Source organism: Montipora capricornis, chromosome 4, assembly GCF_036669925.1.
Source record: "Montipora capricornis isolate CH-2021 chromosome 4, ASM3666992v2, whole genome shotgun sequence".
Classification (NCBI taxonomy): Eukaryota; Metazoa; Cnidaria; class Anthozoa; order Scleractinia; family Acroporidae; genus Montipora; species Montipora capricornis.
This window is the reverse complement of record NC_090886.1, coordinates 41,130,814-41,142,104: the sequence shown is the minus strand read 5'-3', so window position 1 is coordinate 41,142,104 and position 11,291 is coordinate 41,130,814. Positions and strand designations below refer to the sequence as shown.

The 11,291-nt window shown below is 40.0% G+C and overlaps 1 protein-coding gene across 1 annotated transcript; it reads right to left on the bottom strand.

The window, feature by feature from the left end:
• Positions 1 to 3,249: 3,249 nt before the first annotated feature.
• LOC138046960 (mitochondrial import inner membrane translocase subunit Tim22-like) lies at positions 3,250 to 11,287 on the bottom strand. Its single transcript, XM_068893595.1, has 4 exons — positions 11,034 to 11,287; positions 6,522 to 6,715; positions 5,404 to 5,476; positions 3,250 to 4,494 (listed from the first exon to the last, which is right to left on the bottom strand). Exons 1-4 carry the CDS (start codon positions 11,254 to 11,256, stop codon positions 4,418 to 4,420), a joined length of 567 nt encoding a protein of 188 aa, XP_068749696.1. The 5' UTR covers positions 11,257 to 11,287; the 3' UTR covers positions 3,250 to 4,417.
• Between the last annotated feature and the right edge of the window lie 4 nt (positions 11,288 to 11,291).

Below are 11,291 nucleotides of genomic sequence, written 5' to 3'. Positions count from 1 at the left end.
TGAACCTTAAGCTCGAAAATTCAATACACAACATGATATTATAATTCACAAAGGCAGAAAATACCACAGAATCCTTTTCTTCCTATTTCATTGCGTGCGTGAAGACAAGAAACTCAATTGTGTCAAATTACCATGTACTTCAGGTAAATACTGCTCACTTTGATTTCGTCTCGACGGGCGATAGCTTGTTGTCGAAGTCCAGTACTCGTCGCTTTTGAGATTCATGCCTAGTTTATCCAACTGACTTTCCATTATTGAGCTCCATACGGGTATATTTTGTTTAAGGATCCACTAAAACGCCATTCGCGTTGCATGACTTTCGACGCCATTGCAGGCTAAGTTAATGATTCTACTGTGTCCACCAGAGAAATCTACGCAGTTCCACTACCCTCTCGATCCTAAGAAAATACGCGCAGAAGGCTCTATACACAAGGACACCACTTACCAGGGGAGTGAAAGGCAAGACTTTTACCGACACGGAAAAAAAAAAAAAAAACAAACAAACTAAACGCAGACCTCGACTGGGTTTGCCCATAGGCAACCCAGTAAAAACGATGTTTTTCAAATCTGAAATCTGTTTCTGCAAATCGGATAAGTTTACATTGTTGTAGTTTTCAATGTGGTTCGCTGATTGCGAATCGTTGAAAGGTTGCCTTGTCACATATTTGTTTCTGCGAGCATTAGGTTGTGAAAATGCCCTTAGTTTCTTTTTCTGGCCTTCGAGCTTACGTTTGTGGAAGCGAGTTAAGGCATCTACTAGGCTTTGTTCAGCATCTAGCTTAATGTCCTTTAGTTCTTTTTCAAATATGTCGTCCGGCGTAATATTTGGTTTCGCCGTGTATCGCAAAGATTTCGGACAAGTCCGATTTGTTAGGTGTTCCTCTAATAGTTTTATAGAGTTTTCAGTCTTTGCTATTTTGTTCTCCACGGTTTTGTGATCCGTGTATTTTCTTTTCTGGCCTCGCTTCGGCAAATTGGGTTTTGGCGGGCTGTTAGGCTTGTAGCTCGTTGGTAGGCGGTTTTCCCTGTGTCCCTTTGGCGGGCTCTGTAAATGCAGGGTTGGTCTTGGTTGTGATGGCGGAGGGCTGCTCTCCGTATCATTTTCGTCATCTGTGTTTAGAATTTCCTCGTCGTCCTCGTTTGGACGGTAGTCTGGCGTTTTCGGTGGTGCGAAGTTTTCTGTATCAAGTTCCTCTTCACCATTACTGGGATAAAGGTATTGTGTGTTTGAGTCATCGCACATTGTTGCTGCAACAGTTGCAGTGGCTACAACAGGACCGGCGGTTTCGACTCTTAACGAGTCTCTTCAGCTGTTGTTTGAAGACAGACAGTGTTGCAAATTGTTTGAGGGAAAGGTAGAGATGTTTTCTCAATTCCGTTCCCGTTGAGAAGACGCTTTGCCGACCATTTTATATCCTAATTCTTGCGGTTTAGGATCGAGTTTGCATTGCTCCTATTGGCTCTTTGTAAAAGGTATGTCAGCCAATCGGGTGTCAGTATTTTCGATCCAAATGGTCGTGAAGCTGAGCTTGTGTTAGTTAGAAGGCGTTTTTAGCTGCATATTTAGCCTAAACGGCTAGTAGAACGCACACAAATGTTTTGGACAGCAATCCGCTCATGTGTTGGAATTCCTTTAGTTAGGGAAAGGCTAAGAGCCTTTTATGAGCTTTAAAATGTGCGCTAAACATTTGTGTATTGAGTGCATAAACTGATTATGCACGCTAGAGTGGTTCTCGGATGACCTACAGCTGAGAAAAGATACTGGAAGGCAGTTGGAAACCCTCCTGGCTAACTATGTTGATGCCTTGACTACCAACATTGAAGATCGCCTTGGAAATTCTCCAAAGGTCATTGAAGCCTATGCCATCTTTGATCCTCTTTTGCTCCCTTCAAGTCACGAAGACAGCTTCAAAGAATATGGAGAAGTTGAAGTGAAAACTATTGCCAATCATTTCTTTCCAGGAGGTGAAGATGAGATGACGAGATTGCTTTGCCAGTGGTCACAAGTCAAGTTCTTTCTCTCTGGAAGGAAACTGCAAATACCAGCTGGACACCAAAGCAGTACCTTCTTCATGTCCTTCATGCTGAAAAACAAAGGCATTTTCCACCCCTCCATGTTTGAAGAGCTGTTGTTTGTGGCTGAAGTTGGACTCTCCTTGCCCTGTAGCAATGCGTGGTCAGAGAGAGGAGGTAGTGTTATCAACATTACCAAAACAAAGTTTCGCAACCGTCTCAGTAATGGAATGCTGAATGCCCTTATGCAAGTTTCTATCAATGCTCCAGAAAGTGTCAATTGCAATGAAATTGTCAAATCAGCAGTGGCTAACTGGCTAAAACAAAAGCCAAGAAAAAAATTGAAAAAAGTAACTGTTAGAGCCCAGCCCCAGATCAATGTGGAATTGTCTCACCCAATAGAAGGCCACGAAGAGTTAGTGCAAAGTGACCATGGAGAAAATGATGGTGAAGTAGCAGAAGGTACCATAGCAGATGAAAGCCTAAATGAGAATGAAGAGGGTGGTGCAGAAGAAGAAGCAGAAGCTGTTGCCAGTGCAATAGGCCTGCCAGAGCCTGATTATGATTCAGCAATTGAAAGTGACTGTGGAAGTGATGATGACTTTTGAGAGAATTTCAAAGTGATTCTTGTAATTCCTTTACACTATCATAATAATTTCTTTTTGCAGAAATAGTTAGTAAACTTCCCCAGCATCAGGAACTTTATTATTTCATTTCCTTCTTAGCATTTAAGAGTATAGTATACATGTGAGTGTACATACAAGAGCCAAGAAAACTAAAACTAGCTATCAAATTAACTATCAAACTACTGGGGAATTTAATACGACTAAAATGTTAAACAAAGGGTGAAAACAGTTTTAAAGACAAATTCAATAAAGATGTAAAACAAGTGACTGATAAATGATTTTCTTTTATGCAAAAAAGATTGTTAGAATTAATTGCTTTTAGGAAAGGCAGTTTTAGCAAGTGTGAAAACACCAAATCCATTTTGCTCCCGGGGGCTTCGCCCCCTGGACCCCCAACGGGGCGCTGCCCCTGTACCCCGCTGGGGGCCTGGGCGGCCCCCACACCCCTCGCCAGTGCTGGTGTCTGCGACACCAGGTGCCATCTACTTTCTGTTTATCTCCATCTACTTAAAAACTTTTTGACAACCCTGGAAACAAGAGCACACAAACTTGGAAGAAAGGTTCTAACAATGGAAGGAACTTTACATACAAACAATAGACTGAGAAAATGTTGTAAACAAAGAGATAACACATCCTCTTGTTCAATTTGGAAATAATAGATGTTCTTACCTAAATACTTGTCGTTTTGAGATCTTTCAAAACATCACTCATGTCCTAGATCATGCAATTTCCAATACTTCTGGGTTGTAGTTTCTGTTTATATTCTGAAGGTGTTGTACACTACAAATTATTCGCCAATGGCACAAAAGTTTATTTCAAGTAATGCTCTAATCATTTCATTGTTTGAAAAGAAGCAACAGTGCATTGCTTGGTTTCCCTAAAAAGTGGGAGATTTGTTGCACTCCACTTTCATGATATTCGAAATATTAATCAAGGTCGCAGCAAGGGGAATCAAACTTAACCTTGATTCCTCTAAACACCCCATAAGCCTTATCCCACGTTTTTACTCATACAATAACTCTGTATGTGTTAAAATTTTCTTTCCTTACTGGAGGCTAAAAGTTCAATTTTTTTTTGTGAAAATTTATATTTGAAACAGAGAACCAACTGAATCAAACTACCATGAATGCAAAAAAAAAATGGACTGTTCTAGCCAACTTTAAAAAAAAAAAAGAGGCAACTTCCATATCCATGAAGCCACCAAGACCAGACATTAACTAAAACAGTTTGTACATGACTTGAAATAGTGTTATTTTCACTAATAATAATGTCATTGTTTTACTGGACTTAGAATCACCTTGCTTTTGTGCACTCTGAACCGGAAACTGGCCTTGAACAGAAGCATCATTCAACATTCTGAGTATAGGCTACCTTTAGACTCTTGCTGATCAGATTACAATGTAGTTGTGTGATAAAACAAAGTCAAAAAGAGGTAAAAAGTGTAAAAAGTTGGATTAGCCAATGTTGGATTTCACTCACGTGATCAACAGCCATATTTTTCAACAAAAACATTTAAGAAAATGCTTGGCCGAGGATTTGGCCGAGGGCTCCAACATGGCTCCCGTTTCTTTATTTAGGGGCTCCAACATGGCAGCTGTGATGTCATGTGAAAACTGAGAATATATTGCCACTCATCCCAGAATGGCCTTCTGAATGGCATAAAAAAATACTGGTAGGTACGTCTTCATTTTGTTTTTCCTCGATCCATTGCATGTCACAATGTTGTGAAATGATCCTCCTTTCTAAAAGGCGAGATATTATTTTCTCCCTAGACTTTGTCACCTCAGGTAGTAATCAATAACAGTTGAAAATGCTGCAAATCCAAGTGCCCCCATGACTGCTGCTTTTCCACCAGCTGTTAAACAAAAAAAATCATCATTCATGATACAAAATTCCAGTTGTAAGCTCCACAACCGCCCAAAGCTCAAGTGTGAGTTAAACAAACATGGCTGCAAGTACAAGGATTTGTATGGAAATCACAGCAAAAGATCCAAAAATATAACTAAACAGAAATTCTCAAACAAAATTCTAACCCTTGTTGTCATGGTGTATTGCTACTTTCCTGAGTCAGTGTTAACCTGATTAAATCAAGTTTTTTTTTTATGGCAACTTGGAAGCAAAAAAACATTGCTTAAAACCACATTAAAATAACCACAATGGAATGCAGCAAAACACCATGGAAATTAGGATGGCTTTTTAAGTGACAAATCCTTTAATAAATTGTGGCGATCTTTTCTTTTGCTAAAACTGAGCTTGGGCTACCTGTGCTGGATCACTTTAAATTAGTATTGAAGGCCTTAGACAGCTGTGCAAGAATTTTGTATAACTTTGAAAAAAGGTAAAATCATATGACAATAAACACAATAATTTATTTACCAGCTTAGGGTAGGACTGTGCAGAGGAAAAAAACCTGTGTTTGTATCAATTTCATTGCATGTACCTGAGACCTTGTCCTCAGGAGATGACCTTCCTGCCAGCAAATTGGCAAATTTTTAGTTAGCATTAGGAATTCAAAGTAAAACTCCTCTCACTCACTCGTGCACTCACTTGCTCAAGTTTGAGGTTACAAAAGTTTCAAGTTTAAAAAGGAGTCACTCTACATGTGTTACCTTACCAACATTTCTGGCAAAGAATGTTTACACTGGATCACAGAAGAAATCTCAGTTGGTCAATGAATCTTTGACATCACTACTATTCTCAAAACCTGATTCAGAAGTCACTAATGCATTGGCTTTTTTATTGAAAGGTACATGTAAGCACTTGCCTCTGAGACCAAGGATTCCTCCTGTTATGCCACCTGAGAGCGTGCCATTTTTCCAATCACTCTTTCCACGAAACTGCAATGAACACATTTAAAATACAAACAAAAAACTTAAAAGTTGTGAGGAAAAAAAAACCTTGAAAGTAGCTTTTCTTCTTATCGGGATCCACACAGATCCAAACAGGAAATTTACTGGTCTTTTTATAAAATGTGTTCATTAATTTACAATTTAATTAAATATTGTTTCCATGGCTGCAGGATGGAGGAGAGGTTGGCAGTGACTTCGCTTTAATGCACCCTCGGGCGCTCTCCTTTTCAATGGAAAAACGAGTTGTTCCAGTGGGACAACAAAATTAATGGAACAGTTTTTCCCTTTGGAATTTTTATAGAAAAAAGGAATAACTTAGAATTCACACATACTCTGAAATGACCCGTTTATCGCTGAATAGTTTATTTGCTTCAAGATGGAAGAGCTTTGTTGATGGAATGCGGTACCAAACCATTCAGCAAAAACCTTTACAAAATTTTCTGACCAATGGCAGATTGTCTTTTAAGGTAAAGGTAAAGTCTGCTACGAGCCTAGAAGGCCAATCAGGCCAGCGCTTATCTCCAGTTTCTGTAGCATGAAGCGACTTAGGAGTATTTCTACTTCTCCCTGGATGGGATGCCAGTCTGCCGCAGGGTTATCCCCAGCATTAAATTCCCCGGTACCCATTATACACCTGGGTGGAGAGAGGCGCCGTGAGAGTAAAGTGTCTTGCCCAAGAACACACCTCAATGTCCCCGGCCAGGACCCGAACCCGGACCACTCGATCCCGAGTCAAGCACACTAACCATGAGCCACCGCACCTCCCACAGATTGCCTTTTAACTGTGGAAAATTTCTCCTGTTCCATTTGGCAGAAATTTCCATTGATTTTACCTTTCAAATGGAAAGCCCTCCTTTTTCCATTTCTTTTGTTAAAACAGATCTTAAAGCATTGCAACATGATTTACCAATATTTACTTTCTTTAGGATCACCTATGTTTCTACCACAACCTACAGTGTATGTAGCTGCCATTTTTTTCTGTTGGTAATGTAGAAAAAATTGCAGATTTTGATTGAAGGAGGAGAACACTCACAGATTCAACAAGGCATTCAGTTCCAGAAAACATGAAACCAACAATGCCAAAATTCTTCCCATACGAAACTGCACGTGACTTCATGTCCCTAAGTATGGCTTTTGCGGACTGATCAGCGACACCAGTCATGGGGTTAGGCATGGAAGAATCCATTCCTGCTGTGAACAAGCCAAAAACAGCACCGAGACCATATCCTGTGAAAGAAATAAAAGGCCTATGATCACTACGTAACCTTAAATGAAAGAAGACAACATCGTGGGTATGGAACCTGTGTATGAATTTTGAATTTGCATGGATGGAACTTGGATGAAGTCTTACCGGACTGAAATCATACTGGTACCATGTAAGAAACCCCTTTTAGCAATCTCACAAACAAAATGACAGCAAGGTCTTTAGTGTGAAAAGGTGGGTCTAAAACACAGGTCACATTCCACAGGTCAAGACTAGAAGTCCCTGCTCCACTGTTAAACAACTTGGGCAAAAGTTTTCCCTGGACCTAAAACAACATTTTTATAGTAGAGTGATTAGGGCTAGGAGACATTTTTGGTGTTGTTTATTTACAAATGTATCTGTAGCACAGTGACATGTAACACTGACCTGTGTTTTTGACCCACAGTTTTAACATGATCTAGTTGGAATTTAAAAGCAGAGATGTGTTATTTGTATCAATAAAGGTCACAGCATACACCTGTGATGCAGGGTATGGTAACGAATTTGACTCCACAAATGCATCGGCTGACAGTCAACTGACCGTTGGCCATCTGTTGGCAGACTGTTGGTTGACAAGGTGGCTGATGACTATTGTCAAAACACACATTATGCGCCACTTATATGTAGGCTACATGGCAGTGGTGTGTTGGCATTATGCATACTTAAAACATACCTTTTTAAAGTGCCCCTGTGATCACAAAAACCACTTCCTTTTTTCCTTCAGATTTTGAAAGTGTGTTTGCTTAACACCTGACTGGCAAAATTTTGAGCTTTGATTTTTATCCAAAGGCCGTTTACTTTGAGTGTAAGTTTTGAATTTCACGGTCCGCCATTACTCGCGTTCAAAACTGACCGATTGGACCTCAGATGGTTGGATCCAGGGAAACGTGACATCAGAGGCTCACTAGCTTAAAATTTCAGCATGTAAACGCAGCTTATTATATATGCAAAGCGTGAGTTTAAAAGTCTGAAAGCCCAAAACTCCCGTGCTGCAAATTAATTCTGCGGCGTATACACTTATTGCATTATTAAACTAGTGAGCCTTTGACATCATTTTCTCCTCGATCCAGCTCTCTCAAGAACATAATGTTCGTAATGGCGGACCATTAAATAGGAAAATTACAGTTAAAATAAATAGGTGTCTTTTTGAAATCAAGGCTTAAAACGTGGGTCACTTAGTGTTTTGTTAACATAGTTTTGAAATCCAAAGAGAAATTAATATGAATTGATTTTTGGTCACAGGGGCACTTTAAGTGGTGCTTCACTTAATCCATACCTTCAAGCACATAGCCAATGGGTTGTTAGTGAGTCAGCCAATGTGTTCATAGCATATTGGCCTGCACATTGGTAAATGTAGGGGCATTACTAAACCATGAAACAGCGAAAGACTGAAACAGGGTAGCCTGTTCCAGGCTCTCAGATAGTCGAGAAAACGAAAAGAACTGCGTGTGAAAAGCAAGTGGGGGCTTGGGTTGAGGCGAGGTGGGAGAGCCTGTAAGCATCTCTTTAAATTCTTCATTCTGGTATACCAGCTCCTGGTATACCCTCTGATTGGTCAATGTTGACAGTTTACATCAATTTGTAATTTGCTTCTAATTTGTAATTTGCTTCTTTGCTGTGAAATAAATAAAGTAAAGTAAAGTAAAGTAAAGTAACACTTTCGTCATCATTTTGATTCACGCGCGGAGCACGAAAGAAAGAGGTCAACTCTGTCGCCGAGTGTCGTAAAGTATTCCCAAACGTACAAGCCCTCAGATTCGAGCAAAAGTTGTGTCTGTTCAACTTTAATAAGTCGAAAAAACGATCCGTTTGCAATGCTTCCAACTGGTTTTGGTAAAAGCATAAATTTTCAGTTACTGCCGCGCGTTGCGAAAGCGCTTCAATGTTGTGATACGACATCTCTCCACACCGCTTACAATATAGCATCACCGGGTACGATATATAGTTCGCATTTGACACAACTATTATGTCCCCTCCACGCCACAATTGTTAGCATTCAACGGCGCTCTCTGAAAACTCTGACGAACGAGAAAAATATTTCTTTCTTATGCAAATACTTGGCTGCGTATTCGAATTCACCAGCTAGGGTCAATTAAATTTCTGCCTTCATCGCCTTCGAAAAAATGAGAGAAAAAAGAAAAAACCAAAAAAATTGCCGAAAACAGGCTTGTATTTCCGTTGTATGTCTTAAAGCTTTAAAAGATCAAGCGATTTTCAGGAAGCGAAGGTGATGGCTACGTGTCTGTATACTGCAAATGCAATTGAAGCCATCCACATGAAATATCAATCTTTCACATTCATTATCGGTTGTCCTGATGCATCAGAGCTGAAGTTTATTGATGAGACCATCTTATCATCTAGGCCAGAAACTTCAATGGTCAGGTTTCTGTTTTCCTTGGAAAAGTCAACAGAGCATCGGGAACTCGCAGCTTTCGAACTGGTCGTGTCTTTTGGTCGAATTTGCTAAATCTCCTGTCGCTGATTTCTTCGACACTCGTTTCCCGGTTGCTTTGACAATGCCTTCGTTCGCTTGTAAAGTTATTTTCCTAAAAGTGCCTTAAATTCTGGCTAACGTACTCGCACAAGTGAGAATTAACGCATAACCTTTAAACAACAATAAAAGAATCGCGCTTGAACTCGCGTGGGACCACACAATGCCGCCCTTTTTCAACACTTTGACATTGACATTTTGACATGCGAAAGGTTATTTGCAAAGTGGGCGGAATGAAGAATTTAAAGAGATGCTTACAGGCTCTCCTGCCTCACCTCGATCCAAGCCCCCACTCGCTTTTCACACGCAGTTCTTTTCGTTTTCTCGACTATCTGAGAGCCTGGAACAGGCTAGAAACAGGGAAACACCAAAACACAGAAACAATGAAACCAAACACCAAAACACCATGTATGACCCCACCATACATTGAGTACTAACTGACAAAGGTTTGATTTGAGATTAAATATCATTTTAGACCTAATTAGGCCTAAAACGTCATTGCTCCAAATTCATTGATATTAAGATTAGGATTCAGATTAAGACTGAGATTAGCAGCAATAACATTTTGGGCCTAAAACGACATTTAATCTCAAATCCAACCTTGGTCGGTTAGTATTCAATGTATGGTGGGGTCATACATGGTGTTTTGGTGCTTTGCTGTTTCAGTGTTTCAGTGTTTCATTGTTTAGTAATGTCCTACAAGTAGTGTGTTGGTGATTTCTCGATGCACTGGCCAAGTCGTTGGTGGAGTCAGATTCTTAACGACTACCGCTATTCTTTGCAATTTATTTAGTAAGAGCTGCTAAAAAATTTAAGACCACATAGTACCGGTCAGTATAAAATGCAGACTGCAGACTGGGTATAAGTGCAGACTGCAGACTGGGTTAAAATGCAGACTGAGGCCTAAATTGTCACATCGTTTGATACACGATATATTTTTAATAGGGTCAGGCAACAATGTCTTGTTTTCTCTGCTGCAAAAATTTCCAAATAGGTCTATTTATTATTGTTACCATTGAAAATTTGAAATAAAAAAATAATAATAATAAAATCGAAACCGTTCAATGGAAAAAGCCAAAAGAGTTGTCATAGGAGACAAATTCCATAGATCACCTTTCCAATTCTCAGATCTGTGCATTACATCAAAACATCTTGCGAATTTGATGACGTCACTGTGAAAGTCAGTATGTCATCATAACATCTGCGTGACCAATTTTGGAAATAGTATTTAGTATGCATGAATGAAAGTTTGAAACAACAGAGGCCTTTGTGGAAAATAGGAGGAAGCGAAAAGATGTCTGACATATCGAGCTAAGAAAATAAAACAGAACAGATTTTTTGGGGGGAAGGCGATTGTGGTCACTACAGTAAGTGGAACACATATTTTCTGAACGATTTTTAAACAATGCGACAATTTAGGCCTCAGTCTGCAGTCTTACCTTTGATGCATTAGCAGAAATCCCCGCCATGCTGAACTACAGCAAAAGCTTGGAGCAAGTGAGAGCAAAGCAACTGTTGACTTGAAAATATATCGTCAATTTAGGCCTCAGTCTGCATTTTAAAGCCAGCCTGCAGTCTGCATCTTATACCCAGTCTGCAGTCTTGTTTGTTTGTTTATTATTTATTTCTTCGAGCAGGTTGAAGTATTGGCAGTATCTGCAGTTTACACTGACTGCACATCGTACCACCTCAAGCAAATTAGTCGGTTCTTTTGAAGAACGAAGCACGTCACAGTAAGCACTATTTTTATTCGATTACATGGAAATAACCGGCCTTGTATTCTGTAGTTTAGCCTATAACCTTATTTGTACCTACAACTCCGGCCAAAATAGACTTGAAAGCGCAATTCTCCATCACTCTTTCCACCATAAGTTCCTGCGGCGTTCTGATCACGTTGGGAAGTCCAACTGAAGGGACAAACGGAGGTCTGTGTCTTCTCGCCTCTTGGACAGCTGGAATGATGGAACTAAGGGGCATTTGCTGGTTAGGAAACGGAAGGTCTTCTCCCTTCTCTGCTTCAAAGTGGTCCGCCATGTTGAATTCGTAGACGGTACCAGACTTCCACCGGT

What these genes read in the sequence shown, in the direction of transcription:
- LOC138046960 (XM_068893595.1), bottom strand. Translation starts at nt 11,256, where the DNA reads ATGGCGGACCACTTTGAAGCAGAGAAGGGAGAAGACCTTCCGTTTCCT. An exon ending in CTGAATGCCTTGTTGAATCT is followed by an intron (nt 5,477 to 6,521) that starts GTGAGTGTTCTC and finishes TGTTCATTGCAG; the next exon opens with TTTCGTGGAAAGAGTGATTG. An exon ending in AGGAATCCTTGGTCTCAGAG is followed by an intron (nt 4,495 to 5,403) that starts GCAAGTGCTTAC and finishes TTTGTTTAACAG; the next exon opens with CTGGTGGAAAAGCAGCAGTC.